This window comes from Acanthopagrus latus, chromosome 11 (assembly GCF_904848185.1).
Source record: "Acanthopagrus latus isolate v.2019 chromosome 11, fAcaLat1.1, whole genome shotgun sequence".
Lineage (NCBI taxonomy): Eukaryota > Metazoa > Chordata > Actinopteri > Spariformes > Sparidae > Acanthopagrus > Acanthopagrus latus.
This window is the reverse complement of record NC_051049.1, coordinates 6,084,075-6,111,859: the sequence shown is the minus strand read 5'-3', so window position 1 is coordinate 6,111,859 and position 27,785 is coordinate 6,084,075. Positions and strand designations below refer to the sequence as shown.

General features: G+C 41.7%; 2 protein-coding genes across 4 annotated transcripts in view; one reads left to right on the top strand and one right to left on the bottom strand.

Moving 5' to 3' along the window:
• The first annotated feature begins 19 nt into the window (after positions 1–19).
• Positions 20–27,785, top strand: part of cyfip1 (cytoplasmic FMR1 interacting protein 1) — a 29,425-nt gene continuing 1,659 nt past the window's right edge. Inside the window, exons 1-28 of one of the 2 annotated variants that reach the window (XM_037114815.1) lie at positions 20–367; positions 5,820–5,940; positions 6,721–6,810; positions 7,372–7,449; positions 8,582–8,683; positions 8,787–8,968; positions 9,653–9,749; positions 10,138–10,266; positions 10,387–10,491; positions 10,993–11,084; positions 11,969–12,086; positions 13,108–13,230; positions 13,396–13,521; positions 13,607–13,773; positions 14,526–14,673; positions 15,579–15,732; positions 15,828–15,984; positions 17,479–17,575; positions 18,172–18,248; positions 18,470–18,578; positions 18,681–18,800; positions 18,940–19,139; positions 20,615–20,702; positions 25,337–25,480; positions 25,668–25,758; positions 26,337–26,467; positions 26,561–26,633; positions 27,591–27,685. In XM_037114815.1, coding sequence (XP_036970710.1) covers positions 5,824–5,940; positions 6,721–6,810; positions 7,372–7,449; positions 8,582–8,683; positions 8,787–8,968; positions 9,653–9,749; positions 10,138–10,266; positions 10,387–10,491; positions 10,993–11,084; positions 11,969–12,086; positions 13,108–13,230; positions 13,396–13,521; positions 13,607–13,773; positions 14,526–14,673; positions 15,579–15,732; positions 15,828–15,984; positions 17,479–17,575; positions 18,172–18,248; positions 18,470–18,578; positions 18,681–18,800; positions 18,940–19,139; positions 20,615–20,702; positions 25,337–25,480; positions 25,668–25,758; positions 26,337–26,467; positions 26,561–26,633; positions 27,591–27,685 — 3,210 coding nt within the window. In that variant the 5' untranslated portion in view covers positions 20–367; positions 5,820–5,823. Of the gene's footprint in view, positions 368–5,819; positions 5,941–6,720; positions 6,811–7,371; positions 7,450–8,581; positions 8,684–8,786; positions 8,969–9,652; positions 9,750–10,137; positions 10,267–10,386; positions 10,492–10,992; positions 11,085–11,968; positions 12,087–13,107; positions 13,231–13,395; positions 13,522–13,606; positions 13,774–14,525; positions 14,674–15,578; positions 15,733–15,827; positions 15,985–17,478; positions 17,576–18,171; positions 18,249–18,469; positions 18,579–18,680; positions 18,801–18,939; positions 19,140–20,614; positions 20,703–25,336; positions 25,481–25,667; positions 25,759–26,336; positions 26,468–26,560; positions 26,634–27,590; positions 27,686–27,785 lie in introns of those variants that run through there. The other variant, XM_037114816.1, reaches the window with a different exon arrangement.
• On the bottom strand, positions 20,715–25,327 carry LOC119028619 (fibronectin type III domain-containing protein 9). 2 transcript variants are annotated; one of them, XM_037114819.1, is made up of 2 exons: positions 23,031–25,327; positions 20,715–21,983 (listed from the first exon to the last, which is right to left on the bottom strand). In XM_037114819.1, the coding sequence occupies exon 2, from the start codon at positions 21,878–21,880 to the stop codon at positions 21,242–21,244; it is 639 nt and encodes a 212-aa protein (XP_036970714.1). In that variant the 5' UTR covers positions 21,881–21,983; positions 23,031–25,327; the 3' UTR covers positions 20,715–21,241. The 2 variants fall into 2 exon arrangements, with proteins under 2 accessions (XP_036970714.1, XP_036970715.1); XM_037114820.1 differs by having other exon boundaries at positions 20,715–21,922.

The window sequence follows — 27,785 nt, the reverse complement described above, 5'->3', positions numbered from 1 at the left end:
CGGGCCTCCGTACCCTCGGCCAGGTCCTTACTGTACATTCCTGTGACTCTACCTTCATCCTCCTCGTCCCGCCCTAGTGGAGGAGACCAGCACCGCAGCTGCGAGCGGAGTTTCCTGTTGAGTTTCCCTGTCTGAGGGACAGGAACTCCCTGCTCGACTTCTCTCCCCCGCCCATGATAATAACAGCGACCGAGGAAAGATTCCTCCGGCCGACGACAGGGAAGAAAAAAAGAAGAGAGGGACAACTTTTGGATTAAAGTCGTCCAGAATTGGATTTACGTGTCGCGAGAGGGACCAACGGGCTGAATGGCGCTGTAGCCCGGCTCGTAACCGCACAAGTTTACCTTGCTAACCAACAAAACTCCGGGTGAGTAAAAAAAAAAACAAAAAAAAAAACGATTGATCGCGAAGTTGGTTTCAGTGTATTTTCAGCCACAGTGGAGAAAGGGAAAAAAAAAGAAGAAAAAGTTGAGCGGCATTGCTTTTGGGTGTCGCCTCGAAGCTTTACACCGTGAAGTTGTTCGTTAATAAAAAAAAAAACTCTTATTACAAACGGACTTGAGAGTGATTAGCTTGTGGAGGTGAGCAGCTTGTTGCAACGTAAAGCCATTTTCCTGGCTCGCAGGCCCGAGCTGTGACTAATCTCAGGCCCCGGCTCGGAGCAGGGATACAGCCATGACCGCACTTACATGTCGGAGGCAGGACTCACAGCAGTTTTTACACACCACGTCAATATTATCACAACTTTTTTAAAAAAAAACTTTATTTGAGAAGAATCTGTCACTTTTATTGAGTTGGAGCTGAGTTATGTGCCTGTGCGGTGTGATCGCCGCAGTAGTATCTGAATCTTTTTTTTTAAAAAACACAGATTAAAGATTATTATCTGAGCTAAGCGAGAGTTCAGACTCAAACTCAATGTTTTACTTTTTCTTATTCACTTTACTTCTTTTATTTTCCTTTGCTGTTCATTCCTTTGGGAAGTTCTGTAGCAGGACAGATGTTGTGTTCAGGAACCACACTGTATTCCACACCCTCCCGATGTTGCATTCACTGCCCAGCCACTCACTGTAAATACCAGCTCGGTCAGACATTCCAAACTTTTTTTTTTTATAGATTTTGCACAACATTAGCCAGAATTGTAACTGTAGAGGAAACAAGATGTCAACAGTTGTGTTCAGTGTCCATCAGACCTGTAAACTTGAGGTCTTACTGCATAATGAGTTAAAGACTGCTTCACTTTATTACACTGCTGCTCTGTTTACAGCAGTTTCTTATCAACTTTTAGCTCGGAGGACTTGAAGGAAAGAAGGAAGCAGAGAGGGTGATGAGGCACAGAGATATTGTAGATGAAACCACATTGGTAGTTTTTGGTAAAAGTGGTGTAGGTTCTTTCTTCCTGTGGTTGAATGCCTTCATCAACGATGCTCAGGTTAAATGCAGCACTTTGTTTATAGTACAGAGGTGAAGCCACTGAAACCGAATAATGGGTTTCTATTTCCAATTGTTCTATCTTTTTGGCATGTTTGGAGATCTTGGAAGTGTCTTTATACTTATGTTATACTTAGATGAGTTTTGCAGCATACGTTGGATATTTGGTGTAAGAGTCAGTGGAGAAAAAAAAGGAGCAGATAAACCAAATACTGGCTACGTAGGTGTGAGGATCACTCATTTTAAGGTGTCTGAAGTTGTCTGTAAAAAACATTTGCCATTCAAGATTATACTCTACTTACGTGGATGTATTGTAAAATTCAAGTCTTTTTTTTCTGCGTTGCCTTCTGAAAAATTCAGAGATTCAGTATGCACTGATAAATGACGTCATGGTGCCCTGCCAAGTACATCTCAAGACTGTGTTTTCACACCTCAACCTAGAGAACTTCCTTGTGGCACCGTTTTGGTGCAGCTATACGAAAGTGGCTTCATTGCAGCTGTTTTTCTGTTTGCCCTCTGAGGAAATGTTTACATGTTCTGCAGGGTGTAGATTGCTGCCCGTTGCATCTGTTTCTCACTTAAGAGGAATATTTCGTATGTGGAAGTGTGATCCGCTGGTTTAGATTGTGAGAAAGTATGTTACAGTTTCAGACGTGTCATCTTAGCTTTATGTAGGGTGAGACTGTTGCATTTGGACATTAGCTTAATGTTCCTGCTGCTGTCTGTATACAGTAACTAGCTTGAAAGGTCAGTCCTCAAAACTGTCACTCTTTTTTCACTGATAGAGGTAGCCATTCATGCATATGGTTTTAAAGCTATATCAGCCTTTTATACATTACTTTAAGCTAACTATTTGAACTGTTTATAAATTACTTTTAGCTAACTACTTTGGCTGTTTTTCCATTACTTTAGCCAAGTATTTAAACATTTGTTCATTACTTTTAGCTAACTATTCTAGTCTCTCCTGTTTTTTTTTTTCCACTTAATTTAGTTTGTTTTGTTCAGTTCTTGACTCTTCATGTTTCTTGGTTGATGTTTTTATGTCATCATATCCCATTAAGTATCTTGTGTGATTTCAAAAAAGTGCAGAGAACGTGAATTCATGCTGGTATTAATGTTCTTCTGCATGGTAGTGCCAAGGTTACCTAATTGAGGCTGGTTTAAGCTCCTTACTCTGTCATTACGGATGGAGCCCGACAAACACATGGTGTACAACATAATGTCCAACAACCTGACGGGCTAAATTAACACTGTGAGAGACATGCCTTTTCTAATTTGTCCCTCGCCTGCCTCTTAGCAGAGCAGACAGCTCGAGATGCTGCAGTCTTAACAGGAACTGGACACGAAAGCAAAAGCCACTGGGGTTCCTTTTTTTTTTTTTTTTGGTAGTGCACATGTTTTCTCTCCATAGTTACAGTCGACACAGTTGTTGTAGTGGCTGTAGTTACAATTCAAATCATCTTTATGTGTTTTTTTTAAACATATTTTCACATGAACAAAGTGAACTATTGAACAAAGTACGGAAAAGTATTTTTGTGAAATGCAGAACTGTATTTGCATCCTTTTCATTTGTCACTTTCAGATCCTTGGAGTCGGACTAAATGTTCATTGTCAGTCGTTCCCTCTCTCTCTCTTGAAATTGACCCTACATCACATGTTCTCATTGCCTGGGATTCACACTTCCCTGTTTGGTGAAGAAGATGAGTGAGCTGTAGCCTGACATACTGCTTACTTGACTTGTTTGCAGTTCAGCTTGACAAACTAAAAAAAGACATTTGGATGAATCATTAATGAGACCAGATCTGAAAAACTGCTTTACATATCACTTCCCATCTGACTTCCTCCTCTATTTTGAAAAACTGTATTTCGCAACTAACCACACCTATTTTTACTCATGATACAGATGAATTACTTTTGTTTTTACACGGCACGCTCTGCCAGCTGTTGGACTGAAACATAATTTCAGGGTTTGTTGGCTCTGTACTCCCACACATGTGATCTGAAACAAAACAATGAATATCAGGCTGCAGTGCTGACAGTCAGCTCTGAATTGAGGCTTTATATTGGGTGAACAGTGTTTGAACTGTACCATCATGTCAAATAATGTTTATGCTTTAATTCTGGTAACATTCCCAAATGTGCTTAAATCTGAAATTCAGCACTTTCAAGTTCATTGTGCAAGAGCACAGAGACAAATGAATAGTCGTTGTGTTTCAGTCCAAATTCAGGAACTGATTTGCATTGTTTACACATTAATTAGGTGACAAATCAATTTCTGAGGGCTGTGTGGAGACAGATTTGTCTCAAAATGGCCCCAAGCATCCTCATGCCTTTCATACTCAGGAATGTATATGAATGTATGTACTAAATACTTCACGCAGAACACACACACCCACACACACACACACACACTAATACTCACTGTGTCACATTGATTTTTAAAGGTGCAGTGCGTAAGAATTGGGTAGTGTTAATGTTTACACCACTTTTCTTTTTTTCTTTTTTTTTGTATTTATGGAATGTGGAATGTGTTTTATATTTACAGGTTACACATCCACACCCACGTGGATGTGTAAATGTTTTGTGATCTGTTCTCAAAATAATGAGTGTGATGCATTTTAGAGCATGAAATAAAAAACAACCACTGTTTTAGTTGAAATATTAATCAGTGCATTCACAAGATGCTCAGTGAACCCCACGTAAACCTTACAGGGCTTTTGAGTAGTTGTATTTTACAAATACATTTTTAAGAGATATAAACCTGCAGTTAAGTAAAACATTTTGGTCTATAGCTCAATTCTGTAATTGAAGAGCAGCTGCTGTTTGTAATCTGATACTGTTGACACTGGTCACTGTGCACATACTTGGTAGAAATCTTTGCTGAGCGCCTGCCTGGGCTTGTGTCAGACAACGTGGCCTTCTGGAGGTTTTGCATAATTAAAGAATGAAAATATTTTGATGAAAAAGGGAAGTCAGGATGTGAAGTCACACGTTTTATCTTACATTTGATCTATCAGCAGAACACAAGTCATTGTGTTGTTTTATTGGCCTTCCTGAGAAGATGAAACAGGAAACTGCTTCTGTCTGTGTTAATGAAAATGAGTAGCTGCTCTGCTGCGCTGCTGCTCGACTCCGCCGGATAAAAACATTTGAACAACTTTCTATTTTAACCAAAATAAAGTGGTGGTTGTTAGCATTCAACAGCCACACATCCCATGACTCAGCAGGGTGGGACTGCCGTAACAATTTCCAAACTTAAAGAAGTGATTTCATGGGAAGACATCGCTGCCAGTTGTCCAGTTTTTGAACATTTTCCAAAAGACACGAGTGTCAGTGTGTGTTATATTAGCTGTTAAAATGTCAGTATCCTGCAGTTTGGAGCCTCCTCTCTTTGTGCTCTGTGCTGTACTTCCATTTACAGATCAGGAGGTCAGTGACCTCCTCTGACCCCTGGGCCTGTGCTCGCTGTGCCTGCCAGGCTTTTGTGTTCGTGGTCAGTCGCTGTGGATTGTTAATTCTGATTGCAATAGGTTTTTTGATTGTTCAGTGTCGGTGACGTCCAAAAGTCAGTAGTCAGCAGCAGCAGCAGCATGGGAATGCAAAAGCATACCACACCACCTACTAATACAGCACCAATCCATTTGCATTTGTTTTTACTTTCATGTATCATGTTGTTGGTGATGTTGAAGAATGGTAAAATATGATAGCAACAGTATTTGCTTTATTGGAAAGAAAGTTTTTGTGTTTTTTTTTCTTCCTGAAAGTAATTACGCAGCGTGGGAGAAGCAGATTTAACACTGAACGGTTGTTTTGCAATAACCGCTCAAACCTGTGGCCAGATGGTAGATGACTATGACAAGATATACAAAGCCAGTGTCAGATAGGTCGCGTCAGTTTGTTGTCAGCAGGGCAGAGGACATGATTCAGCTCTCACCTTTATACTGAGGTTATTTGGGCAGGAAGCCTGTTGGCACAAAGGGAAACCTGGAGCGCTCTGTGGAGCTTCATTCATGGTGACTGAGAGCCAAAGGTCCTCCGCCTGCAGCTGCATCAGCTACTCATTTATTTGAAAGTTTTGGGAGTTTTAGACTGAAGCTGAGTTCAGTTTAGGTTTCTCATGCCCATCCTCTGCGATGCTGCTGCTGCCTCCACACAGTCCAGGGAATCTAGCATTTTTCCTCCCCCTCCTCCAAAGAAGTTTCTCTCTTACAGCCTTTACTGTGACGTGTGTTTTCAAACCAAACTGAAGCCAAAGTGCTGCAAGTGTGTGCATCATCTATGATTACCTGTTTGTTAAGGCGGCTGTGCTGTATTGTGTTTGATATGAGCTGTAAAGTCCTGCTCTTATTCAGACAGAAGTTGTAAGCATGCATCTTTTTTGTCCTTCACAGCAACATGGCGTCCACAGTGACTTTAGAGGATGCTCTCTCCAACGTGGACCTGCTGGAGGAGCTGCCACTCCCAGACCAGCAGCCATGCATCGAGCCCCTCCCCTCCTCCGTCATGTATCAGGTCGGTGCAGAAGTCCGAGTTCTGCTGTTGTCCAATAATTAATCTTCTCTGCTGTTACTTTGTGCTGTGAGACACACAGTCATTCATACTAACTTTGGTTGTTAACATTACATAATCATTTTGAAGGTCATTAGGGAACTTACATTTTATTTGTGTGACTAAGTTTTTATTGGACTATTTCTGTTGTGGGGGATGAACAAACTGATGCTAAACAAACTGTTGTTCTTCCTCTAAAGAAATTGAGCACCATGACAACAGATGATGGATAGCAGTGAAACTTCCTTCATCTTTCCCCCATCCAAAACCCCATAAATGCTTTCTGATATTAAAATCCCTGTAAAGGCCATACGATCCTGTAAAGATCAGAACATACATGAGCATTTGCATAGAAAAGACAAGCCCTAAATGAAATACATAATACTCTGTTAAAGTTGATCTGCAATGAAAAACAACACATAAAGCCACAAACAAAATGAGTCACGTGCATGAACATGATCTGAAGCGATACTGAGTTTCTCTTCTGAGAACGTCTTGAGATAAAATCTTGTTTTGAGTGCTACAAAAAAAACTCTAACAGGAAAAGAATGTGTTGGTGGGAGGATGTTAAACAGAATTTCATGCACATGAATGCAATAAAAATATAGACGTGATGGATGCAGATTGTTTTGGGTTAAGATGAGTCAGTTATGATAGTATGGTAATCATGATGTATCTGCCTGTTACATGTGTCTGTACTGGTGTCATTTGTGTTGTAATCATAATTTTTTCATCTTCCCACAGCCGAACTTCAACACCAACTTTGAGGACCGAAATGCCTTTGTCACCGGCATCGCCAGATACATCGAGCAGGCCACCGTCCACTCCAGCATGGTACAGTTGGAGGCTCACATTTCAAGGGGAAAACACATCTTAGCGATTCTTTTTTTTTAGTGTCAGTCCTCTTTCACCTCGCTAATGACTTGGTAGGAAAAAAATGAATTGAGCAGAATTGGGTCAAAGGCTTGCTGTGAACCGGATCTGGTAAGGGACTCGTCTGTCTCACCAGAGCATTTGGTATTGTCTAGCAGGCAGCTCCTAGGATCCAGGCCCAGGAGCAAATGGCCCGGGGACAATCGGATGCTTTGGACCATCTCCTAACAGGAATAGTAGGGCTTTGTGTCTAATTAGTGAGGGATAATTGCCTAGGGTCTGAATCAAACAGCACTTTGTGTGGAGGGAGGGCATGTGCACCTCCCCTCCACCCAGTGGGAATAAAAGACTTAGAAAAGAGGCAGTGGTGCGTGTATGTTGTAGACCTCCTGTATCGTATGTGTGTTGTTCTGTGTCTTGATTTAGCTTGTATAACACAAGTGTAGATGTTTTTTTTTTTCAGTGAAGATGACTTGAGGTGTATTTATCAATGTGGCTGATTGGTTGTGTTTGTTGAATCAGAATGAGATGCTGGAGGAGGGGCAGGGGTACGCCATCATGCTCTACACCTGGAGGAGCTGCTCACGTGCAATACCACAGGTAACAGGGTTATTTTGTGTGTGTGTGTTTGTGTGTGTGTGTGTGTGTGTGTGTGTGTGTGTGTGTGTGTGTGTGTGTGTGTGTGTGTGTGTGTGTGTGTGTGTGTATGTTGTCCATAGCCTAACTTTTTTTGAAAAACATCTTAGTGTTTTTTCACATCAAATATGACAACAATTTTTATCACTCCAGCTTGTAAGGTTTGAGGATCCGAAGACAATCTTTGAGGGTTTTCCCGTTTGGCATCATTATCCGCCCTGACATTCTTTAAGTAGTGATTTAAACAGTCATGTGTCTGGGGCCATGCTGAAGGAACACAGACTCCCTCATAGGTCATGTTATTTTAAGAGTTGTGTGAACTTAACAAATTGTAAATTTGGCAGTAGTTACAAAACAAGACGTTCCTTTTTCTTGTCAAAAGTGCGACATCGCTGTACCAACTTGTCATGTCTAAAGGTCTGCTTCCCTTTTTAAAGTGCATCGAACATCCTAGCAGCTGTCTTAACACACTGTTTCAACTGATTTCAAGAAAGAATATAACATATTGATGGTAAACATGTCTAAATCTATAAATGTAGTCAACAGTAACTAATGAAGATAAGACTTCTTTGTTGTCTGAGCATAAAGTTGACAGACTCCCTAAAAAAGTGCTGTATTTTGAGACTTGTTGTGTTAGGAGGAACTTCATAAACCATGTGAAATGCTGCCTACAACAGATTCATGAATATTGCTAATGTTGAACATGAAGATATTTCATTCGATGGAGGAATGTTAGATGTATTTTTCATATAGAGCTGGGAAGTGAGATCCGATCACAAGAGGACAGTCGAGACGAACGTTGAGATGTATTTTATGAGCTAAAAGCCGTCAACTTATGATTGGATCACTCAACACGTGTGTTTATACCAGATGTGAACGGCCTCTTTTCCATATTTCACTGCAAATTCAGTATCTCTGGGAAATTGTAATTGTAATGTGCTTTTATAACAACTTTGTCATATTAAAGATGAAACAGTTAATCCAGAAAATATTCTCTATAAAAATAATGAATTGTTAGGTGCAACCCTTATGTTATATAATAATATCCCAAAGCTCCAGAGGCTTTTTCTTATCTTCAATATTGTTGCTCTTTTAGGTGAAATGCAACGAACAACCCAACAGAGTGGAGATCTATGAGAAGACAGTGGAGGTCCTGGAGCCCGAAGTCACCAAGCTGATGAATTTCATGTACTTTCAGGTAATTTACAATCTCAGTTTAGCTTGGACTGTTGGCTACATGTAGGCTGGGTCAAGAAAAAGCACAAACACCTGATCTTTTCTCTCCTCTTTCTGTCTTGCAGCGCACAGCGATCGACCGTTTCTGCGGAGAAGTCCGTCGCCTGTGTCACACCGAGCGCAGGAAAGACTTTGTCTCCGAGGCCTACCTGCTCACACTCGGGAAGTTCATCAACATGTTCGCTGTGCTGGACGAGCTCAAGAACATGAAGTGCAGCGTCAAGAACGACCACTCCGCCTACAAAAGGTATCAAGGAAGTTACAGCCTACTGTGTGAATTCACACAGTTGAATGTGATGACAGACACTAGATGGCAGCATCACTCAACACCCATGATTCTGTGTGTTCTTTAACAGCATGAGTCAGACCAGAGGTGTCAAAAGTGTGACACCCCTAACCTTTGACTTTTGTAGTATTGAGTTCCGGTTTAATCACAGAGAGAGTTTTAAATATCTGTCTTATCTTCATCTAAGTTTTGGACTCTGTACTACTATAATTCCTATAGTTTAAGGGATGTCAACATAAAGTGTAATGTTGCCTTGTTTTCTTGGCAAATCGGCATGATAAAGAATGCTAAATTAGCTTTCAGCAGTTCCTGTTAGTCGTGTCCCATGGATGTACAGACAACTGTCACTGGATTACGCTGATAATGAAGAACTCCTAAAAACATGTTAATTCTTAGGCTAGTTCTGCACTAATAAGGAGCCCCTTCTTTCTATGATTTCAAGCTGTTATTTGCAACGGGCAAAGTCACACTGGATCTAAAAATATGCATATCTCATCTGCGTGTTTAGATGTGTTTGAGTCATGATGCCTCACGTCTCTCGCTCGGTGCCTCTTCATCCCCCATAGGGATGTTTGCTTCACAGTTCTGCTTAGTTTTGCTTGGTGTTGATTTTTTAATTAAAGTCTGTTTCTTGCCTTTGCCCAGAGCTGCTCAGTTCCTCAGAAAAATGTCTGAGCCATCATCCATCCAGGAGTCTCAGAATTTGTCCATGTTCCTGGCAAACCACAACAAAATCACACAGGTTGGTCAGAAGTGCATCTTACTGTTACTTTGACATTATTACCAGTTGATCATTTTGACTTAAAAAGGCTCAACAGCGGTGTTGCTGTTGGTTTGTTGAGCTTAATGAAAGTCTGGAACAGATGCAAAAATACACAGCCTTCCAAAAAATGTCCATGAATGTTTTTATGATAACTCTTGGCAGTTTTCTCAGGAATAATATAAAAGCCACAGAATGATGTTCCTCAGTATTATCTTGCTTTGTTAGGATCAGAATGTAAATAACAATTCAGAGGTGAATCAAGGCCAAGAAACTACAGAGAATATTGAAATCAGGAAAGTAAATGAACTGCCTGAGTAACAGCACGGAAAATTTAATATTCAATCTTGTGTTCTGTACTGTCCGTCAGTCTTTGCAGCAGCAGCTTGAAGTGATTAATGGATATGAAGAACTGCTGGCGGACATCGTCAACCTGTGCGTGGATTACTACGAGAACAAGATGTACCTGACTCCCAGTGAGAAACACATGCTGCTCAAAGTAAGTAGAGGCCTGCAGCTGACGTTTGGTAAACAATTGACGCCGTGATCCCATCATTGGAAACAATTTACTGGAGCACTGTTGACTGTAAATGACATTCTGTATGTAACCACTTCATAGGTAATGGGGTTTGGCTTGTACCTTATGGACGGAAACAGCAGCAACATCTACAAACTAGATGCCAAAAAGAGAATCAACCTGACCAAGATTGACAAGTTTTTCAAGGTATGTGCATGTGGTAGATATGGGCACATGAACACATTCACCACTCTAGAGCAGATTTCACAGTTTAGAATAGAATAGAATTCATTTTATTGCCATTATAAGCTCATTTTACAATGAAATCACAGATTTAAAACCCCAACTAGCCCTAAATATGGAATATAGTATCCATGGAGTGGGGTCCTTGATTATAATGGCTGCTGAGTTTATATGATTTTTTTTTTTTATGTTATCCAAGAGAAAATGACTTAAAATATTCTCGACATGCTTTTTACATGTTGTGATGGAGAACAGTTGCTTGTATTTTTCAGGATTTTCATTTGGACCCTCTGAATCTGTCCGTTAGCTCTTTGTCCACTATAATCCAATTAACATTTTTTTAATGAGTTTGTTTGAACCATTCTTTTAATTTGTTTTACCTTTTCATTGAGGAAGCCATTTTATTCTGAGCACAAACCCTTTTGATATGATAATAATGCAAATCTATGTCGTTGCCATTCACAGCAACTCCAGGTGGTCCCTCTGTTCGGTGACATGCAGATTGAGTTGTCTCGTTACATCAAGACCAGTGCCCACTTTGAAGAGAACAAATCCAGGTGGGAGGAAATCACACACAATGATCAGGATGTGCCACTGAAAGATAAAATAGTATAATAAATCATGATTACGTCAGGATTATCTTCTAATATAAACTTCTTATTTCACCATAATGTTAAAAGCTTAAGCTAAAAGGTTTCTGCTCTTTAATGTTTATCATCATTTAACATCACGCTAATCTAGAGAACATGTTTAACAGTATGCTTGCTTGACATCAGCACTTTTTCATCCTTATTTTCATTAGAGCACGTTAGCATTTTGATGCTCTCATTTCTCTTGAAGGAGCACCATGTATCTTTATGTACGCCTGTTTTGCTCTAATGTTTACAAAAACAAAATGTTAACATAGTGCATAGTGCAGCTTTAGAGACTCAATTACATTTAATTGATTTTTGACAGTTGTACCTCAGTGAAAGATCATCACATCCTCATACTAAAAATGTTTATCTTGAGATGCCTGTTTATTTTTCTAGGCAGTTACCTTTCAGTGTGACTCTTAAATGCATAACAAATAAAAGTATAATTATCTTATGCCTTTCTTTTATTTAAAACTTCACACCTAAAGAAATCAGGCTAAAGAGGAATCTGTCTCAATATTATCTATCTCAATAACAAATTCCTCCCTTAAGAGTCTAAAACTAACAATCAGTTTATCTTGATAACAAGGACTGTCTGTGTAGCCACTTTGATATCAGACACATGTCACCCTCATGGCACCGTGTCTCGCCTTATCCTGCATTCAAATTGTGTCCTGCTCGCTCTTCTTCTGCTCCGTTGGTCCCCTGTCTGGTTTTCTTCCTGTCATTATTTACATATCTTTTTTGATTATGAATGTATCTCTGTGTTCCTCACTCTGCTTCTCCCCTCTGTCTCTCCCACGTAGGTGGACTTGCACATCTATATCCAGCAGCCCTCAGTACAACATCTGCGAGCAGATGATTCAGATCCGCGAGGATCACATGCGCTTCATCTCGGAGCTTGCTCGCTATAGCAACAGTGAGGTTAGTATGGAATTCCATAGGGCTTAAAGTTAGACACCCAGGTATGGCTTAGGTGGAAACTGTTTCATCAGCGAGGTGTTAGATTGTCTTTGAAGCGTGGATGAGAGCATTCTATGCATAACATTACCTCTGATTTGGGGCTATTGGAAAAAGAATCCACCACCTGGCTGTTTTCACAATCTTCTTTACAAGTAGGCCTTAAGAGCTCTTTCGTATGTGAGGGGACATGTGAGCTCCCGGTGGTGATGTAACAAGCTTATCAGCAGATGTCTTGCCCCAATGGATTTTTCAGGATACACAACCCCGAGTGACTCAGATGCAAGTTTAGCTGACTGACTTCTGGATCAGAAATTGTTGATGCAGAAACGCCTTGAAAGAGGAAGAGATTTTTAATGATCACATCTTTTTTTCTCGTCCTGACATTTTATTAAGTCCCTAACCAATTATCCCCACTAACCTCGAAGTAAGTCAGCATTTTCCGATATGACAAGGCACGATATGTTGACCAATATCCTCTGAGCTTGCCTGAGAATAGACTGGTCATATATTGACTAAAGGAGCTGGTGTTTATTCCTCACCATCACCTTCATGGTCACACCATCCACGATGTTCCTTCTAGCTTAAACTGTTGTCCAAATGAACGCCAAGGTTCTTGTATGAGCAGACCTGATTAATGTGCGTGTCATGTATGACCACAGGGCCATGATCAAGTAACAAGCTGACCTCTGCCTTGAGCGCAGACAACATGTATTTTTCAAAGCTTTTTATGACAATGGAAGTCAGGGCCACAGGACAAGGTTTCTTAACTATTGGGATTTTGAAGATGGAGAATGTTTGAATCCACTGACTGCTGGAGAACGGGACACCAAGCCGGGGGAAGCTCTTTGAGAGCAGAACAGAAACGCCATCTGCGCGAGTGGATTTTTTTTTTTTTACTACATGCATGTTTGAAAGTTGACTGAATCCTGTTTGGGTCAATAACAGTCTGTATCTAAAAGTGTGTTCATGTATGTCCATGTAGGTGGTGACCGGATCAGGGCGTCAGGAGGCCCAAAAGACGGATGCAGAGTACAGGAAGCTGTTCGACTTGGCCCTGCAGGGCATGCAGCTGCTCTCCCAGTGGAGCGCTCACGTCATGGAAGTGGTGAGGAGGCACAGGCCGTTCGAAGATATAGTTGGGATCGTATTGATTACTTTATATTTCTTGTTGTAAATATGTGACCTTTAATCAATCACACAATAATCCCTGATTTGTATATCATTTTATGTATTACTTGGTTACATCTTTTTAAAACTTATTTCCTCGCAGTACTCCTGGAAACTGGTTCATCCGACTGACAAATACTCTAACAAAGAGTGTCCTGACAACGCTGAGGAGTACGAGAGAGCCACCAGATACAACTACACCAGCGAGGAGAAATTTGCCCTTGTGGAGGTCAGTTATGTCTTCATCAAACACTTGTATGTTGTTCAGTCTACTCGTAATCTTGTCACTGAATTAACTGTTGTGCTTTCGTCAGGTGATGGCAATGATAAAGGGACTACAGGTGCTGATGGGACGCATGGAGAGTGTGTTCAATCACGCCATCCGCCACACCATCTACTCGGCTCTGCAGGACTTTGCTCAAGTCACCCTGCGTGACCCCCTGCGACAGGCGATCAAGAAGAAGAAGAATGTCATCCAGAGGTATGCGTCACTGTAAATGACTCAAGTAATGGTATCACAGGTGCAAAAACACACAACACTCAAACTAATGTTGTTGCGTCAACACAGTAATATCACCCATAGCTCCATATATCGCATTTGTTGGCACTGTTCATGGTCAAAGCAGGCAGTGTTTTTTGAGGGTAGAAGCTGTAAATCCTTCCACCTACTGTATGCCTGCTTCCTAGAAACAAACAGCAGCTAAAGTTAGCAGCCAGCTGGCGAACACAGTAGAGCTTATCACAGCTGAAGCAACCAGCTATTAAACCTGGGCTGTCGGAGAGCAAAGCAGAGGTTAAAGGAGAGTGAATGTTGAACTTACCTTTGTCAAAAGGACAGAAACACAACGTCTAGTCATGATAATGTTCACCATTCATTTAAAAGGTAACATGTCTTGCTTCAGACATTTCAGTAATTGCTGGTTTAATTGAGAAATCTGTTGTCATGAACGTACAAAATCTGAACTATGAAATACTGCTTCTGTCATAACCATACATAATCATGTTGCTATTGGAAATGTGGTTATTTTGGATGTGATGACGAATCTGTTTTCCTGCAGATGTCCCTGATACTTCAGTAAATTCCTCAACTCACCGGTCTGCGTCGACCTTGTGGCAAATGTATCAGAGCAACAATATTCTGTACTTTATCACATTCATAACTAACGTGGGAAGCTGTTGCAGTTGTAGTGCATGAAAACTCTTGACGGTTTTTGAATTGTCCTGTCACTGCAGCGTCCTCCAGGCCATCCGGAAAACGGTGTGTGACTGGGAGACCGGCCGGGAGCCCCACAACGACCCCGCCCTCCGCGGAGAAAAAGATCCTAAGGGTGGCTTCGATATCAAGGTTCCTCGCCGTGCAGTGGGGCCCTCCACTACACAGGTCTGGCCTCCATTCTTCACTGCAACTCGCTTTAATGTTTCCCTCTTGTTATCCTTTTCCCACACCTCCACACACACTGTGACCCAGGCTGCTGCAAATCCACATTAATCAGGCTTGTGAAGCTCAAACAGCCCCTGTAGCACTCAAGATTTCAGCTCAGGTCTGCAACGTGTCATGTTAAAGATGAATCACTCATCACTGGATAATATGAGGCGAGACGATCTCAGGCAGGGTTGCGCTGCCTCATAAACCAGCCTGTTCTGTATTCTGCATTGTTGTCTCTCCACTTCATGTGTGAATGAATGCTGATGAGCCTTACTTCTCATGTAAATCAAATGCAGTGCTGAATAGTAATCATCTGTGCAATTATGTCGTATGTTATTTGGTAGTAGCATCCCTTATGTTACATAAACCACACAGATTTAGCAGCTTAGAGCTCAGTTCCAAGAAGTAATCTGTTTTCCAGGTGCAGCACGGCGCAGCAAAGCTCAGCTAAACTGTCACCTTCTGTGTTTATCTAGCTGGGAACAACAGATTTGAACTCTCGTGTTTTGGTTTGTAAGAGATAGAGATGAATATGGTTCTGCTGCATTCAGCATGTTTTGTTTGATAGCCGGAGGGAAAATGCACTGCAGCCTCCAGACTGATGCTGTGGTGGAAAGACCAGAAAATAATCAAGAGGACATTTTTTCATAAACTTTCTTTTTAATGAGGTACGACAGAGAAAAGAGCTTTTCTACAAGCCTCACACATGTAATGAGATCAGAATTCTCGCATCTTGAAAGATGCGTGGTGTCTGAGGGAGATGTAGCTCGTGAAACCACCAGGGTGCCAACACTAATAAGACTGCACTTGCAAAGATTCCACTCTACAATGTTTTCTTGCTACTTCTCTATAACATGCAGCTCTACATGGTGAGGACCATGCTGGAGTCTCTGATCGCAGACAAAAGCGGCTCTAAGAAGACTCTGCGCAGCAGTCTCGAAGGCCCCACCATCATGGACATTGAGAAGTTTCACCGCGAGTCCTTCTTTTACACCCATCTGCTGAACTTCAGTGGTAAGAAAATAAATATAAGTGTGACCCTGAAGCTGTGTAACTGCAGCAAACTACTCCAACAGAAAAACCTACTTTGTCCTCTCTTTCTTTTGCAGAGACCTTGCAGCAGTGTTGTGATCTTTCCCAGCTCTGGTTCAGGGAGTTCTTCCTTGAGCTCACAATGGGCCGCAGGATCCAGTTCCCCATTGAAATGTCCATGCCCTGGATCCTCACTGACCACATCCTGGAGACAAAGGAAGCGTCCATGATGGAGTAAGGAGTGCACAAACTATCTCTGTTGTTTCCTGTGATAAAAACCATTGTGGTGAAACAGTTTCACACTGTCCAAAAGAAGTTACTACAGGAAGTGTTTAGTCACGTTTTTAGCGATGTCCAAACACTTCTGTTTTAATCAATATACTGATCTACACAGACTATGTCACAGCTGTCATGCTGCTCTGCATGTGCCGGAAGTGCAAGTCTATTTTTTTTTTTCATCTTACGCACATAACTACAGAAATTGTGGTTTGGACTCTGAGTGCTGCTGAAATGTGGGTGACCTACACTCCATACTGTGCCTGAAGGCACCCAGTGAAAACAGATGGAGCAGTGAATCTGCTGCTGCTCTGCTGATATTCCCCCTCAGAGTCCTATCAAGTCACTTTTTAAGACATACAGACATTTTAATTGTTAGTCTCTCTGGGAGCTGTTCAAATGCTTGTACTAGCTCTGCATGATTGTACTAATCAGTATGAATCATTCATCAAGCGCTGCTCCCCCAAGTCTGGAGAAACTGTAACTTTGGGATGGAGTGACTTTGAATATTGAGAAGCAGCAAGTCAGTGTTTAAACTGCCGGTGCCCAGAAGATACATCATTGATTGTTCCCATTATTGAACAAAAGAATTCTAGGTGTCATTCAGGGGGTTGGAAGTTCTTAGATGCCACACTGTGTCTTTTACCTTTTTCTAACCAAATTTAATGCTTTAATTTTGAGTTCTGGCTACGTGAGATTATTAGTGGTAAGACTTGCCACAGGCATCCAGCATTGCAGCGATCGTTTCTTCTTATCTTGTGTTTTCAAAAAGTACCCTGGGTAAAATCCTAAAAAAAAAAATTGGGATTAACCGTGAATGTTTTCATGTCTGTTTTAAATCTTTGCTGCAGGATTATGTTGATACGAGGCAGGTTTTACATAAGCCATTAAGCACATCAACTGGCATGAACCATGATGCTGTAATTCTTCAAATGTTCACCCAAAACTGCCTCAAAAGTCTGCATTTCAACCGTATAGATATTTGATATTGACAGGAAACTCTTTATGGAACCCAGATACATTTCTGTCTTGATACTTTGGGAGTTTACTTTACAGTGCACAAGAAGAGTGATGCTTTTCCTGTTCTGCACATGGAGAGATAAGCTGTGCAGCAAACTCACTTATGTTAATCACATTTATAAATGCAGAGGTTCATTTCAAGGACTTTTCAGACTGGAAATGCTGATATGTTGACTCAAACTTAAGTCTGAAAAGACAGAAATGAGTCATGACTCTATCTATCTATCTATCTATCTATCTATCTATCTATCTATCTATCTATCTATCTATCGATAGATAGATAGATAGATAGATAGATAGATAGATGTTTTATTTCCTCCTCTTTTTGTATCCTCCTACAGTTTCCAGTTTCAGCAATATATATAAACCATTAAGAAGGCCTCCTCCTGTCTCAGTAAAATGAGTAAAACATTTTGCTTTAACCCCCTTCAGGTATGTGCTCTACCCCCTGGACTTGTACAACGACAGTGCAAACTATGCCCTGACCAAATTCAGGAAGCAGTTCCTCTATGATGAAATAGAGGCTGAGGTAATTAAACATATGGTGGATGATTTGATGTGATAGAGAGGCAACGCAGAGTCTCATCTTTTTATAAGAACTGTGCGCTTCTGCTGTCTCTGTTCTAAGTGTGTGTTTTCCTTATCTACTCTTAGCCCATTGTGCTATTATTACAGTGTGGTTCTAGTCATTATGTGGTAACAAAAAAGCTCGGAAGGCGTGTTTGTGCAGTACATAGAGCTGAAATTGAAGGCTGAGGACTGCAGGCTTACGTACAAGCATTGCTCATCTCAGCTCTAATAGAATTGAGTTGAGATGTTAATAAAAGTGAGCAACATTTTGTGGACTCACACCTGTTTCCCCTTGTTGGCAAAACCAATTAAAACGATTATTTATCTTACTAAACCACCAGATGGTGAATTAACCATGTTGCCTCTGAATAATAAAAATATAACAATGTACTAAATCAGGTTTTAGATGTTTTTTTTATGCAAGAGCAGCTTTTTGAAAATTGTGAAGAAAATGTTCTATTGTAGATATTTTCTTCTCTGTTAAGATGATTGTCACAGATTGAAACATGTATTCTCAAACAAACACATTCATCTGAACCTCTTCTGTTATTTCAGGTGAACCTGTGCTTTGATCAGTTTGTCTACAAGCTGGCTGATCAAATATTTGCCTACTACAAGATCCTAGCTGGAAGGTGGGTGAAATGTCCTTTTCTTTCTTCTTTAGCAGTTGGCTAAAAATAATGCAAAACAGTTGACATAGCTGGCAAAAAACAATGGATAATTATATTATTGTGTGAACTTTAGATGTAATTAGCTTAATTCCAGTAGATATTGTTTGAAAAACAGAATCACACCTTTCTGGAAAACAACCCGTACAATTAATGTTACTTCTCTCTTTATTCCAACTCCTCAGTCTTCTGCTTGACAAACGTTTAAGAGCCGACTGCAAGAATCAAGGGGCCAACATTCCCTGGCCGGCGTCCAACCGCTACGAGACACTTCTGAAGCAACGCCACGTCCAGGTATTAACCGCACCAATCATACGTTTAGGATAATCTGTACTGCCACAATCATTATATTGGTGTCATGTTATGTTGGCCTCACTGAGCGGTTGTGAATCTCAGCTTCTAGGCCGCTCCATTGATCTGAACAGACTCATCACTCAGAGGGTTTCAGCTGCCCTTCACAAGTCTCTAGAGCTGGCCATCAATCGCTTCGAGAGTGAGGACCTCACCTCTATCATGGTATATTCATTTGAATCTTCATTAATACACAACATCCTCTCTTATTCCATGAGTATATCTGTGTCTGCTTTTTTGAATTTTATATCACATGTATTTGTGTACAGCTGTAGACCATTTTTTGTGTATTATTTTGTTAAAGGAACTGGAAGGTCTTCTGGACATCAACCGCTTGACACACAAGCTCCTCAGTAAGTACTTGACGCTGGACAGCATGGACGCCATGTTCCGTGAGGCCAACCACAACGTGTCGGCGCCCTACGGCAGGATAACGCTGCACGTCTTCTGGGAGCTCAATTATGACTTCTTGCCCAACTACTGCTACAATGGCTCCACCAACAGGTGTGTTGGAGTCACGATCTGCTGTTATCAATACTGTGACAGTCCTTTCCCTGCACCGGTGATTAGCTTCTCAGCTACTTTACTCCTACACTCCAGATAAAATAGAAAATAGCTATCAAGCCAAATATTTGCAAACACAAATTCTTGTCCGCATGCTGCCATTATAGTCAGTGGTGATTCAGGGAAACGTTGGAATAATAAACCCAGATTTCAAAACATACATTTGAATGTAAATGCACGTAACTAGCATCCCCAGGAGTCAAGGCTGGATGGTGAGTAACTTCCCCAGGGCCTCAGACATCCAGGAGGCAAAACACTCCTGCTCAGGTTCACTCCTGATATATTTGGTTGTTTGTAATTTGCGTAATTTGTTTATCACCTAATCGTGTGGTATTCGTCCTGTAGAGGAGTCCTGTGTCAAGATATATTATTGTACTCAAACCCTGAGCAAGGTAGCAATAGTGCTGTACAGCTGAAACTTAAATTCAGCTGTAATTGATAAAATATTTAGTGTGTGAAATGTCAGAAACAAGTGAAAATGCTGATTATGGTTTCTGAAATCTCAAGGTAAAAGAAATGGGGATAAATGCTGATCTCAATTTCCTAATTCCCAAAGTTAATGTAAATTATTATAACCTTGTCCAGCCAAGTATAAAGTAACTACAAAACCTGAAAATATTGACTTAATTGTGAAAGACAGAAATGATTGTTACACTTTATAATAACCACCATTCATAAATGGTGAATTTAAAGTTAAACCTTCGGTGGATTGCAAAATGATTCCCCTTTTTAGTTGATCAGCTTGTTGAAACAAGCTGAATCTCAAGCTCTAGAGTACTTGTTGGTTTTGTAGCTGTCTGGGGAAATAATGATGCTGCCATACAGTTAAGGTCAACAGGGGCCCAAAGACAAATATTAGTCCAAGGTCCTCACAACAGCTTAATCTGGCACTGAGCAAGTAGCAAATGTAATAAAGACTTCAACAATGTCTTTTGTCAGCGAAGCCTTGCTTGTTTTGGCCCTGATGTTATTAAAAGCTCTACAACCAAGTAATGAAGTTCCAGTGTTAACTACAGTTGGAAACAACCATAAAGCTCCCAGTTCTACGAAAACTGTGTCATCTCTTTTCTTATGTGCTGTGGGATCAGATTCCTGGTTGCAGCAGGCGAAACCTTATAATAAATGGATGAAAAGGAGGCCTCTCTCAGTGGGAGTCTTTTGAAATCAGCAGTAACAGCATCCGTAGAGTCTGCTTCCAACACTGTTGAACTTGTCAGGCTGTTGTTTAAGCCACAGACGTTTCATGGTCAGTGTTTGTGTCTGACACAATTTATTTCTGCTCTCAACTCGCTTGTATCTCAAATGAGAAATCTGCAACACTGAGGGATGAAACCCATATATATGTGTGTGTGTGTGTGATGTTGGGTTACTCATGTGTTACGTATGTATGATGAGTTTCTTATCCTCGTGTTCAGGTTTGTGCGCACTGTCCTGCCCTTCTCTCAGGAGTTCCAGAGGGACAAGCCACCCAACGCTCAGCCCCATTACTTGTACGGCTCAAAGGTCAGCACACTCGTCTTAGTCAGTCACTTTATTTTCTTGTGTTCCATCATTATTGTTCTCTGCCGCGGCCTGGCTGGCTGTGTATGACCTCTCTTCAGTCGGTGTGTTGAAGCCAAGAACATCCACTACACGTTAGACATATACACACATCTGTAGATCACATACACGGGCATCATGCTGGAAAACAGTACATTAAATGTCAAGGTACATGGAAAAAGAATTTAGATAGTTTGTTTGTACAAATTTATACAGACAGGATAAATTGTCGGCGTTGCATTAGTAAAACATCCTGGACACGATTAGGATGTAAAAGAGGTGTCATGAAAAACAAAATATTTATTCTTCCCTCTCAGATGTTTGTTCTCAGCACTTTACTCAATCTAGAGCACAGAGTAGTAAATCGAGAAAATGAATTAATTAGAAAAGTATTCATTTTTGACACCCCCGGGGCTACGTAGATTTCATCAGTGGATAATAATACTCAGTGTGACAATTCAGTCCTGGCACAATGTTGCTGTGATGACCTCAATCCTGTGCGTTCACGCTGGTTCACTGCCAGACAGCTTAGCGAGTGTCCTCAGCTCATGGTCTTGGGTAATTACATGGTTGGTGGTCGGCGCTGAGAGGTGGGGGCCTTGCATGACGGTGGCATGTTTGGCGTTGTCGTCGCTGCCACTGGTTGGGGTGTAGATGCGCCCAGATCCGGATACTTCTTGGTGATTTGAGTTGGCCGCCACGTGGCATCCGTCGGCGGGCCGACCGGGCATGGTGCAGATGGTGTTGAGACATCCCCACAACAGGATGCCAGCGATGACCAGGAGCAAGATGCAGCAGGTCAGCCAGACGCCCATGGCGAGCTCCCAGCCAGATCGGTCGTGACCATCGCTGTTATCGCTCAGAGTGCTGAACACCTGGCACTGCTCCCGCACCGGATTGGCCGCCTGACACGTCACACACAGGAAGTAGGCGGTCTGTGGGAGGAGGTTGGCCAGGAATGTGGTGGTCTGACTGACAGGGATGCGTTCCTCGTGCATGAAACTCTTGCGCTTGTAGCCCATCAGGAGGCTGTTCCAGTTCGGGTCGTACATGACGCTGTAGAACGTGTCCAGGCATTCGGGAAAAGGCGGCCAGCTCACTTTGGCTGAGGTGGTGGAGATGTTGTAGACCACAATCACCATGATGCAAGGCTGTGTGTGTCGTCTGACTGTGTGTGTCCAGAGCTGGGTTGATATGAATGAAGGATTTCCTCAGTTATTACAGTGTCACAGTGAAAAAAACAAACTGGAAAAGAGACAAAACAGATGATTCATATTACTGTGATGTAATAACAATAATGTCTCTGGAGTGTCTGATTTCTGACACACTTTCTCTGCTATAACTGCAAAAATGTCAGATTCCTGACTCACCTATGGACATAAAAAATTCACATGTAACTACCTCCTCTCCATGCTTCACTCTCCCAGTTCATCGTGTTAAACATTTTAATGAAACATATCGTGGCCACCTACCCTACCCATCATACAAAGCATGAAAAATGGAAGACCAATATAAGAGGATAATAAGCATTGTATGAAGGATTATCTGGAACAGAGTGCAGTGGTGGGAGGGAGGTGAGTGTATGCACAGATGTTGAGCAAATAATGCAGAATGATTTTTGAAGAGCTGTGCTGTCGAGTCACCTGTTATAGGACACGCCACAAACTAACAGCCGTGAGCAAACCCACTGCTCAGGTTACGGTACAGTTATTAGCTGGAGCATTATTTGGAATATTTATTTGAATTTGGCTTTTTTGCCTCAAGAATACAAAATGGTAGCACAGTCTTGATCAGGGTATTTCAGGGTAATAGAAGCCTTTCAGATGTTAAAAGTGCTCAAAATTAATTTGAAACTGAAGCACAATTCTCCTGAGCTCGAGTGATGAATTATTTACATGGAACCAAATTGAATATGATGTGAAACAATTGACGGCAAGTGTTCACTTTTAGCAAATGCAGATGGTGTGTGGTGCTCATTGGAACAAGGCACTTTGAAAGTATAATCATTATGTTATCTTTACTCAAAACTGTAGATTTTTAAAAAGATAAACCATCATAAAAATCACTAAAACAATTACATTTTCAGGTGGATTTCCGATCATTTAGAATTGCGAATCACTTTGAACATCTGTATTTTTCTTCATAGAATTCACCCAGTGCATCCATTCACACACCCTGTTTCATCAGCTGTCAATAATGGCTGCAGAACACACTTGTCTAAATGTTAATGAGCCATGTTTAGCAAATCATTAGTGTTCATCTATTCGAGGCGTGATAAAATGAAAGACTCACCTGAAAAACACTGCGAGCACGTGTTGAATATACCAGTCTGTCGTGCCTGAGGTGTTTGTTTCTGATAAACGGTCCTGTGGTCCCGTTATTCAGGCATTTTGAGCATTAATTCCACTGTCACTGACTCCGGCTGCTGCTGTGTGGGCTTTCAGCCTCAGGATTGGACCCGAGACTGCTGTGTCCTTGTCTTCTCCGCCACTGCCACGCTTGTGGGAGCGCTGCTGGATTAGAGCAACAGCAGCAGCGTCAACTCTCTGCTGACAGGGGAGAGAGAGGGAGCTGAAATCTGTTCCTGTGGATGTTCGAAAAGAGTGCAGTAACATCCAAATGGACCATTATGTGTTTGTTTTGTGTGATTGTTGTAAACTTGGCTGTTCTGATGCTGTTAACTGTCCTTGTTTGTTTTGTTTTTTTGCTGCTATTCCATCGACAGAAAATCAGAGTGATGTCGATCTTTAATTGTTCCTTCACCGGCACTTCTGTCCACGCCATTTTATCTAAAAAAAAAAAAATTAAAAAAAAATCTAGTGATGTCATGTGGCGAGGGAGCTGAAATGTTGTCAGTTGGTCGATCCATCTGTCCAGCAGCTTGTTCCGGAGCAAAGTCTGTAAACAGCTGCTGGCCAGATTGTTATGAAATGTACTGCTGATATTCGAGGTCCCCAGAGGATGATTCTTAATGATGCCAGTGATCCCCTGACACCGGCGATCCCTTTGAGCAGATGTTTTCACTTGTACAAAAAAAGAAATTGAAATCTAATATTGATTGTAGTGAAACGTATCCTTTGCATCTTGAACATTCCTTGAGCTTTGTTCTAGCGCCACCCTCAGTCTAAAAGACTACTTTTGCATACAGAGTGTCTCAGTCACTCAGGCAGGTTGCCATTGAGTTTAGGGTGATGAACCCATTTGTTTTGGCCTTTTCATGGCTTTATTTGATGGGACAGCTTGAGATATGACCGGAAACAGGTTGAGAGAGACGACCCACTGCAAAGGGCCATAGGTCAGACCTAAACCCTGGGCTGCTGCTGCAGCGAGGACGCAGCCTCAACACATGGGGTGTACACTCAACACCATCTGAGCCCCTGTGGCGTCCATTATTAATGATTTCATGTGGGACAAGTTGTTTCAGCCACACCACTGTTATGACTCTCAGGATGGAAATCAGTTAGTTGTTGGTCCAGACTGAATCGACTCAACGAGTACTGAATGGATTGCCAGAAATGTCTGGTCTCTGGGGTTGAATCCTAATGACCCTGGTGAGGCCTGCTTTTTCATGTAGCGCCACCAGCAGGTCAAAATGTACATCGCAGCTTTACTCATAATCTTGTTCAGACATTCATGTTGCTCAGAGGATAAAACCCCCAAGGACTTTGATGATTCTGACTTTTCCCACATCACCAGTGTGCCACCCAGTGGACACTTGTGGTTTTGCGTGAGAGGTCTCATCAACTATTAAAATGATTTCCTTGACACTTGGTTCAGACATTCGTGTTCCCCTCAGGATGAATTGCAATAACTTTGTTGATCCCCTGAATTTTTATGCAGCGCCACCATCAGGGCAAAACTCTAATGTGTCCAAATACCTACAAAAACAATGAGATTTGCAGCAATGATTACAAACAGGATACTGACTCTCGCCATCAATTAGCATGTTAGCATTGTCCCTGTAAATATGTCACATGTATATCAAGATGGACGTTGTGTGTGTCCACTTCCTCTAACTGTATGAAAATGAAGCTGGATGATAATCTGGATTCAAGGGCCGCCATCTTGCACTCATGACAGCATTTGGAGCCAGAGTCTGTGATCCGAGGCCTCAGCTTTCAATTATGACAGCTCAGCAGCTCAAACATTTGAGCACACATCAGCATGTTAGGAGCTATTTAAAATTAATAAAAATCAATTTCAGGAAAAATGTATTTGACCTGGCCCTGTTGGGCCGATGTCCCTTATGCTAACATGGATAATACTAAGGATATATGCCAAGAACAACAAAATTGTGGCTGTTGCACATTCTCTGTGAATACCAGCACTGTGGTGTTTTATGAAGAAACGTTGTTTTTTCCTGACAAACTGCTGATGTGCCCTTGGATGGTGACGTGTTGAAGTGTTTGCTGTGACAAAGTGACTCAGCCCTTCTGTGGCTACAAATACATGTACACCCACATGGGCCAGGTTGCCTCTGTGTTACTAGCAGAGAGGATATGAGGAAGCAGTGGCTTTAATGTGTATATATATAAAAAAAAATGTTTTTATCGTTCAGTATTCATCCTCACTTTCATTTCACCTGTCTCTGCTCGTAGACCTTGAACCTGGCGTACAGCAGCATATTTAGCACCTACAGGAATTTCGTCGGTCCCCCGCACATCAAGGTGATGTGCAGACTTCTGGGTTACCAGGGCATCGCGGTGGTGATGGAGGAGCTGCTGAAGGTCGTGAAAAGCCTGGTGAGTCAGACAGTTGAAGTAATGATGGTGTGTGGGAGACACAAGTCTGTTCCTGCTGTGACAGCGAAGAGGGGTCGGAAGAGGTGGCTTTCTTTGTTCGCTGATTTTATTGTCGGATCAGTGTGTTTCTGTCTGTATTCACGGTTTCCTATTAACTGCTGCTTCTCGCTCTGCTTCTCCTGTACAGCTTCAGGGCACCATAATGCAGTATGTGAAGACCCTGATGGAGGTGATGCCCAAGATCTGCAGACTTCCCCGCCATGAGTACGGTTCCCCAGGTAAGTGACCATGAAGCACTCTACTGATCAATAGGCCAGACATTTGGCCCATTAAACTCTTGAAGGTGTGCATTAAGAGATATCCTCTTTTTATTGAGTTTCCATGGAGATTTGGCAAATTGATTTCAGTCCGAAGTAATTTCAGAGATCTTTTTCTACTTGTTACCTGCACTAGAATGATGAAAATGAAAGAAGCTCATCTAGCAGTGCCTTTGACTTCAGTATTGTTACTTCACATTAGTTTTCTTCACAGTAAAATTGGTTCAGCTGTTTCAGAGCTTTGATTGAAGCTTTCAGATGAAAGTGGGATTAGTCTCAATAAACACTTGTGGGAACAGCTGCTTCAGGGAATAACCTTGTGCCAAATCTCCATGAAGTAAATGAACAAATAGAGGTTTGTTCTTGTTTTGTTCCGTCTCTTTATTCACGTAAACTGCTGAAGAACAGTGTAATTTCACAGACCTGGACGAGATTAAATTAGCCGTTCTGTCACATCACCAGTGCAAATAGACACCAGCATGTGCAAACATACGATATATCCAATAAGGAAGGAGATGACAGCCAGTATTTCTTTTCAGGTATCCTGGAATTCTTTCACCACCAGCTGAAGGACATTGTCGAGTACGCTGAGCTGAAGACGGTGTGTTTCCAGAACCTGAGAGAAGTGGGCAACGCCCTCCTGTTCTGTCTGCTGAGCGAACAGAGTCTGGTACTGATCTCAATTAGAATCTCATAGATTTTTAAGATGTAATTTACGTTTTTTCGCACCTTTGTATTTTGACTTGTACTGTCTCCTTGTCAGTCACAGGAAGAAGTTTGTGATTTGCTGCACGCTGCACCTTTTCAGAACATTCTGCCAAGAGTCCACGTCAAAGGTAAACGCACGAGAGAACATGTAGCTGATTTACAATGTGGAGAGGTGTTGCTGTGGTTTACGGCTTGTGTGAGGGAAGTAGTTCATGCTACGTGCTATCTGTCCACCTTAAAGGCAGAAGTGTGAACAGTAGTGGTTTTAAATGGTCATGTTTTAAAGTCCAAGTGCAACACCAGGCAGTCAGTTGGAGAAGTGAGACGTAGTATTCAATTAAATATAGACATTCTGGCAAACATCTAACGAACAGTCAGCCTTTGAGATGCAAGGCATCTGTAGTGTTTCACACTCTTATAGAAATAGAAAATTAGCTGTGTAACAAATGGGGGAATAAAAGGTGGAGAGAGCTGTTCATTTGGGTCAGTCATGATGCAAAGTGGATGTGAATGTCTGATTATTTCCAGTTGAAGTTCAGATGATGAAAAGGTTTTTGGAGCGAGGGTTTTTTTTCAGATCTGATGAAGATTACTGGCAGGTTATGTTTTTCTTTCATCAAATACTGCTTTAAAGTCCAAGGCTGTGTTCAAAATCACTCGCTTTTCTCTTTCTACTCAATTTCATTATATCTGTGGTCGACCATTTGATCTTATGGTCCATTCAATTCATGCCCTATTAAACAGCCTCAAAAATTCACGTAATGGGACATAGAAAGTGGTGCCCGTGACATTTGGTTACTGTATCCAACTGCAGATTTATACAAATTCGGTGCTTGTGTGAGTACTTACGGCAGCGCGACGGGTTTTGTTCGACTGACCCAATGTAACTACAGTGTGTTTTTATTGTAATGGAGGAACACATAACCAGGAGCAACAGCTCATTGTGTGTTTATGTACAACAATAGAGCTCTAAGGCACATCAGGAACTACATCAGGTTGTGGAGACACACAGAGCTTTTAATCATAGACAACAAGAAAATCACACAATATAATTTATCATACAACGCTTTTCTTCTGCTCTCCAGAGGGAGAACGCCTTGATGCCAAGATGAAGCGGCTGGAAGCCAAATACACAGCGCTGCATATGGTTCCGCTGATCGAGCGCCTTGGCACCCCACAGGTACGACCACACCAATCGCCATTGTGCTCATTGCAGAATCAGAGTGAAAGACTCTGACTGGGCGAGCGGTCGTGCATCCTTTAAACGCGTCTCCTGCCTC